Here is a 7350-nt window from a genome sequence, read left to right as displayed (position 1 = left end):
TGCTTTTCTTATGTTAATGATGTTGTTGTCATGCTAATAAGTAGGAATTTACACAAGGAAAGCTGTGAGGTTTCTATCAAAGCAAGGTCAACTCCAGTCTCACTTTCATTCAAAGGCCAGGTATCTAAGCACACAACTGTAAAATGGTCTATTGTGCTGTTTTAAAACTTGTTGTATCTCGCTCAACTTGAATTTCCCGGGAGAGAGAAAAAATACGGAAACGGTCTGTTTCCATGGTAATGGTCCGCGCTGTAAAATCCCGACGGAAAACCAGCCAATAAGCAAACTAAATTTAGCCTGTAGGCCTAACGCTCACATGGTTCATATGGGATAGAAATCTAGCACTTCACATTACACTCTATTCAGTTAACTCTGTTTAAAATATAAGTGCTACACGGCAAACGTTTGTATAAACGTAACCTTTCCTAAGCTATTTTTTGACGAGTTCTAAACAGGCTTTGACTCGCATGAGTGACCAATTTTCAATCCCAAGCGAGATAGTTTCTTATGCAAGATTTGTTATTAACTGGAAAGGTCTGCTTTCGCTAAAGTTGTACTCCTCTAGTAATGGCGCCTGTCATGTTCATCTTTACACGTGACTACTTCCCACCATTCATAAATTATGTTAATAACCACGTATAAATTATGTTAATGTATGCTCAAACCTCTGTGACCTACAAAAGTAGAAGTCCATAAAATTGAATTACCTATCCATGCAATTCATTTTCCCAGGCATGCATTCTAAGAAAATATAACATTCCAAAGCCTTTCAAAGTAATGACCTTCTTCTGGATTTGCATGATCGTCGACAAATGAAATGGCCCTTATATGAAAAGTGAATGGAATGCTTCTGGATCATTTGTCGAGTTGCTGCAAAACATCCCTTGAGACAAAAGGAAATGGGTTTCGGTGGAGGTATGCTAAAAAGCTCTCGATAAAACTCTCCTAACGTAAATTTCGTGCGTCTCATTTCACCGGTTTCCCACTGTTTCAACCATTTTCTGTGATGTCGAACTTCTTCTACGCTCAAATGGGTCGGACAATACACGACATGTAACATTATTTTCAATTTGCCCTAGCATCTCATAGATCATATGGAAGCAAGTATGATATTGTTTTTCCTTAAATCTTCACCCTGAAGGAAAACAGTAATATCAGTCAACTTGTCATAATTGCTTCAGTTATAATATGATGCAGGTAAGGGTGGCTTTCCCATCTAACATTTGGCAACTTGTCTCAAGCATGCAACCCCATTGGCGGAGGCTGTAAACCGTTTCCCTTGTGGTAAACGTGGCAGTGATTAGCTATGGGCTCAACCCAATCAAGTTTTTCGTTATAGTGGGCGATCACAATTTCATAATCTTGTAAACGCTAATTGAGAAAGCGACCAGTGTTTCTCCTGGAGTTGACGAGATTTGGGTGAAAATAAGTCTCTTCTTTGATCCCCCGCAACAACTTGTCAATGATCTCAACACCCTGCATGAACGAGTGATCCTGACTGGATACCTCATATCGCCAACCTCCAAAACGGCCTCGTGAGTAAATGCCTTTTGATTCTAGCCACGGTTGAATGGTTTCAAGAATCGTTTCTCTGTTGATAGAAGGAACTGGATAGCCGTGGTCAAGTTTCCGATAGTATTTTGAGATAATCATGTCCGATGTTATGAATCCATACACGATCAAGGCTTGAATGGTATTATCAATAACGCTGTTCTTCATCCACAGATCTACTGATGTGCTTCTTAAAGGTTCCGCCACCTCGCATAGCAGTGACCATTGTTTACCAGGTTTTGGAACATGATCATCAGAATAACTGGAGAAAACAGTCATTCGATAGAAAGGAGAGTCCGAATCAGGAAAATAAATCCAAGTTTTGTTGGAGAGCACTTGAGGAGGCTGACCTCTCAGCCCGAGGCCGATCACGTGGGTCTGTGAATACACAAGCTGGGATGCCAGCTTTTTCATTTCCTTCATAGATTTATCTTTTTCCTCTTTCAGCATATTAACAAGAACATCAAGAGGCATTGTTGATACCAGAGAGTCAAACGTAAATACTTGCGTCGCTTTGTTTTCACCATTTTCGACTATCACACTCTTAGTGACCATGTCTATAGCTCTAATTTTGTGACGAAACTTAAACCATTCTGTCGGAAGAAGGTCAGCGACTGCCTTCCATATACCGCCAATTCCGTTGTATCTTGGATATTGAAAAATACTATCGGGCCCCCAGTCCGAGCCCTCAACAGATCCTCTTCCACTGTCATATGCAAAAATTTTAGCTTTGATCTTTGCGATGTCTGGAACAGCCACTCGCTCACTCATCCAAACGGTGTTCATTTCTGTAGGATCTACTGTCCAGACTTTTCTATTATACTTTCTCATAAACACTTCGCAAAGACCATCGCCGAAGTTTTGAAGAAGCCACTGGTCGAAGTTGGCCGGCTTTTCCTTGAACGGTTTCTTGGCAATTTGTTCCAGGCCGAACAAACTCTTCTGTTGGTCCACTTTGTCCATGAAGGCGATATTGTTCTGCACTGGATATGGTATGAATCTCCTCTTGCCATCAGATCCTCTCATGAAGGTATATGAGGCTCTTTGTTTTTTATTCCACGCCTTTACCGCCCTGTCTAAAGCTGCGTCAAAATAGTCATAATGAGAGAATACCACGTGACCACCCATGTCCCACAAGAAGCCTTGGTCATCTCTTTCAGATGCAGCAAGTCCACCTGGTTTGTCACTTTGCTCCAGAATGGCAATCGTAATGTTAGGAAACTCTTTGCGAAGCTCATTGAGTCTCTGAGCGGCACCCAGACCTGTTGGACCTGAGCCAATGATGAGGATGTTGAAATTGCTTGCTGAAAAACCGGCTACAAAGACATAAAGAATATAAATTTTAGTGCCACTCAATACTACTGTCCGAGGTCAAATCTATGACATTTTTAATGTCAGTGTCCATCTCCATGTCACTATCATTGTTAATGTCAATTTCACTGTCAACGTCACTATTATTGTAAATTTCAATTTCAAGTTCATTGTCAGTGCAATATCAATGTCGATGTCAATGTCAATGTTATTGTCAAAGTCAATGTCACAGTCATAGTTACTGTCAACGTCGTCGTCGTTTTCATTGATAAAGGCAATGTTGCAAAAAGGCCGATTGTGAATTGTTCGTCACTGTCATTGTAAATGTCAATTGTCGATACAATGTCACTGTCGATGTCAATGTCAATATCATCTTCTTTGTCATTGTTAAAGGCAGATATTTTTAAAAAGGGCGATTGTGAATTGTGCTTGCTTGAGATGTTAGAAGCGTCGTTTCCACGATTCTACCCGCCCGCCCCTTAGAAGACGACGAAAGAACAATGTAATATTTGATGGCGCATTCACTTTGTAGAGCCCGCAGACCAGTGGGACACAATTCATCACCTACAACCTACAGATCGAGAAAAATGACCCCGCTCCCCCAGAGTTGTAGTACTGAGCTCAATGGGTATCTCTGATAATGAGATCATTCACATCGGCAAAATACCGCAATGCAACCAAGAAATTACTTTTAAGTGCTTTAAACAAACTTCTGAAAACACAAGCTAGTGAAATTTCCCCCTAATTTTACGAGAACTCATTTCGGTTACGTGTTTATAATATAAGTCTTGAAGGCAAAATTTTCTTGTCACTGTCGAGGCACATCGAAAACCAGTTGGGCAAACGGATTAAAAAAGCACTTGTTCGCTCACATTTTAAAGCAAAACAAACAAACAATTCAACTTTATCTTTGTGTCCAAAATAGTACAGATAATTGTTATTTAATTCCAGTTGTCAATAAAAATTCGAGTTTCATTCCTGAACAAAGGAAAAACCGATTAAACCACTTTTTAAAAATACGCATCCACTTTAAATAACGCATCCGTAAAAATAACAAACGGTTTAGTGCCCAAGGAAAGAATTTGTGGAATAACTTCTTCCAGCAAGTATGAGCTATTACTGGTATTCTGTTTTGTCGTTGACGTTCTCTTTCGCTCTCCTTTCGTTTCTGTTCTAGTCATAAGTCCTCCAGGCATCATGTAACCTTATCAAAGCTTCTAAAGATATGCCAAAAATTGCAATACAGAGCAAAAAGCAGCTGTAAGCAAATTAAATATAAACACTCAGCTTTAAGTTTATATCGCTCCGATGCTTCACTTGAATAACTTCGTAGCAGCCAGTGTGGAGGACAGCTACCATGATATGTCAAACTGGATTGAAACCAGCGAAAGGGCAGAAATAAAACATTTTCCAAACCGTTTTCCACCTGAACACGAAACGCGTTGACTGTGTAAGAACAATAGATGACGTAGCATGGCCGCGAAAAATGAAGTCTCGCTTATTTTTAGCTGAGGTAACCTAGGTTGAGCCTGCAATCAAATCGAAAACCATTACCTGGTCACCGGTCACGTTAAAAAAAACAGCTGACCTCGGTGGGCTCTAATCTTGAGCCCGCGATATGGTCACTTAATACTGGTCAGCGGAAACCTTGTTTGGACTGGTGTTATTTGATCAAAATATGGAGATGTATGCTGTAAACTGGCATGATACTGGTCACATTGGCATACATGAAGGGGTGGACGGACGGACGGACGTACGTGCGTTCATGACGTCATGGCTATAAACCAAATTTTCTCGCATCGATGGGTTACCATATTTTCTTAACTATGGTGCTCCGCACGCGCGCGCGCCTTTGGCGCGCGCGAAGCTCCCCGAATACAAAGTTTGGAACATGAAAAATATGATGTACCACATCTGCCCTTCACATTATTGAATTTCCGTTCAAGTTTTGAAGACAACCGATCTTTAATCTTCGCCGGTTTTGCTTCAATCGAGGAGGGGATGTGGCTAAAATCCCCAAGTTTCTTGATTTCAAACTCAGTAGACGCGAATTTCATGATACGAAAGCCTGTCGCCGATTCAAGGAGGATTTGTTATTGTTCGAAATTAAGCAGAAGACAATTCTTCGTCGCAAACATATGATGTCGTTTGAATCTATTCTGTCCACCCTGCAGACTGTTTTGTCTCCACTGGATTTTATCCACATCCGCTTCTCGATTGAAGCAAAAATGATGTACCACTGCTCGCAGTTAGCTACACTGAGCTATTCGAGGCGAGCAGTGGTTTGACGCATAAAATTAAGTATTATTTTACAGCGCATAAAAATAACTCAGTGAACAAAATATGAAGTACGAATCAGGTAATGAAGCCAAAAAAGCAAAGATAGGGAAAATAATAATAATAATAATAATAATAATAATAATAATAATAATAATAATAATAATAATAATAATAATAATAATAATAATGATAATTGAATATTGACCAGTATAGCATTTGAGAAAAAAGAAAACAAAACAAAACAAAATTCATAGGAAAATGAAACAAATTACATTACAAGCTGAAAGGGTAATGCAAATATAATAAGTTCGGTTTTCAAGGCATATTCAAATCCGATAAATCAATTTATTATTACACGATAACAGCATTTTACTATCTTTGGTCAAGAGGACGCGCAAAATATGAGACGATATTACCCTGTAGTGTCCCGGTTTGACCGGTTTACAACAGGGCAAATACGGACGGAAGGAGGTTTTTCAATGAAAGAAATTGTTTTCAAGACGATTCAAAGTCTGAGAAGGCAGTTTCGCTTGTCATCGCTTGTCACTCGTCATTTTGTTTCGCCAATCAAAAAAGCTCTTTGGCTGACATTTTGTGCTGTTTACGTTGTTTGCACGAGCTCTGAAGGACAGATGATGCTTTTTTTTCAGAACACTCTTACCAAATAAATATGAAGCAAGATAACACCTTTTTTGTAATGGAATAATAAACCTGTTATTCGATGGTTTAACGCATAATACTCGCGGACATTCTGCTCATTGCTCAACGCAACTTGAAAAAATATCCGCGCGTATTATATGTTAAACCATCGAATAAGATGTATATATTCGTTTGCTTCCGAGAGTTTCTGCTGTTTCTGAAGGAGCATATTGTAAATTTTTCGTTTAAATTTCGTTTTAGGCATTTGATGAAATTCATTAGATAAGCTATTCCAGATTCTAACTCCATTCCTTGAAAAAGACATATTTTGCTTGTTTATTCTAGAATATTCGAGAAAGAAGTTACCTCTTGTTGATGATCTTGTGATATATGAATGAATATTATGTTGGTAATGAAATAAATTACTTATTTGGGGTGGCAATATATTATGTGAGACGTCATGCATTAAAATGGCAACTGAATTGAAGATTTAGAGGTAATAGACTAGAAGAGATGAAGAGGGTTATTGCGTGAGTTTTATAATCACAATTAAACATAGGGCAAACATAGGGAGAACGTTTCTGAAGACGTAAGACTAGGTTTCTATACGTTTTTCCTGCTCGAACTCGCGCTTTTATGCCATATAATAAATAGGGTTGAATCATTATGTAAGTTTGTGAGTATCAAAGTGGGAAGTCGTTTTCTGTGAGGAAGAGCAGCGGTTCTACAGGCCAATGACCGTGAGCTCGCTAAATCCCAAAGTATTGCTATCATAAGGCGCTGTGATAAATCGATGTTTCGAGCGCGGTCTAATTAACGTAAATTTCCTTGGAATTCCAAGCTGTAGAAACCAGCCGAAGGAAAGCAAAATGAGAAGATTAAATATCTTGATTTTAAACTTTGTTTCGTACAAAATGAAATGATTAGAAACTGAATGCTATATGAATGCAAAAAACCTAGGAGGACAAGTTTAAGCCTCAAAGGGACATTTGCAGCTGTTCAAACCTCGCATGCAAATTCTAGTGGATCGTCAGGCGAAAATTTCGAAATTAATCGGCAATTCCAACCCAACAGATATTTCAAACAAAACTTCTATTTAGTGCTCCTGGTGAATGGTTGTACAGTAAATAATTATCTACTTTACAACAAACAGCAAATCGCGCATTCGTTCCACAATCTTTCTTACCCAACTTCGACTGTCCAGGATCTGCCATGAAGTCGAAATATAATAGCAGCAGAAAGAATAATAACTCTAAAGTAACCAAACATTAGAACAAAAGAATGAAGCGTTGCTTCCACAAGGCTATGGTGTGATTAACAAGACCTTCCAAGGGGGGTTCTGATGTTGCTTTGTCGCTCATTTTCCAGCCCACCTGTCACCTATTCGTCTAGACAGAAATGACGCTGTCACTTTTTCGGTAGAATACAGATGTTCCCTAAACGCGCTTAATTTTTGCGTGCTGTAATTTTTTAGTAAAATTGAACAAAATTACAGGAAGCAAAAATTAATTCTACCGAAAAAGTGACAGCGACGTATCGATAATTTTTGCGTCCTGTAATTTTGTTTAA

At 38.9% G+C, this 7350-nt stretch overlaps 1 protein-coding gene across 1 annotated transcript; it reads right to left on the bottom strand.

Moving 5' to 3' along the window:
* Positions 1 to 734: 734 nt before the first annotated feature.
* LOC138054654 (uncharacterized) lies at positions 735 to 7117 on the bottom strand. The gene is made up of 2 exons (XM_068901142.1): positions 6968 to 7117; positions 735 to 2867 (listed from the first exon to the last, which is right to left on the bottom strand). Exons 1-2 carry the CDS (start codon positions 6993 to 6995, stop codon positions 1372 to 1374), a joined length of 1524 nt encoding a protein of 507 aa, XP_068757243.1. The 5' UTR covers positions 6996 to 7117; the 3' UTR covers positions 735 to 1371.
* Positions 7118 to 7350: the final 233 nt, after the last annotated feature.

Source organism: Montipora capricornis, chromosome 6 (assembly GCF_036669925.1).
Source record: "Montipora capricornis isolate CH-2021 chromosome 6, ASM3666992v2, whole genome shotgun sequence".
Lineage (NCBI taxonomy): Eukaryota > Metazoa > Cnidaria > Anthozoa > Scleractinia > Acroporidae > Montipora > Montipora capricornis.
This window is presented reverse-complemented; position numbering and strand designations above follow the sequence as displayed.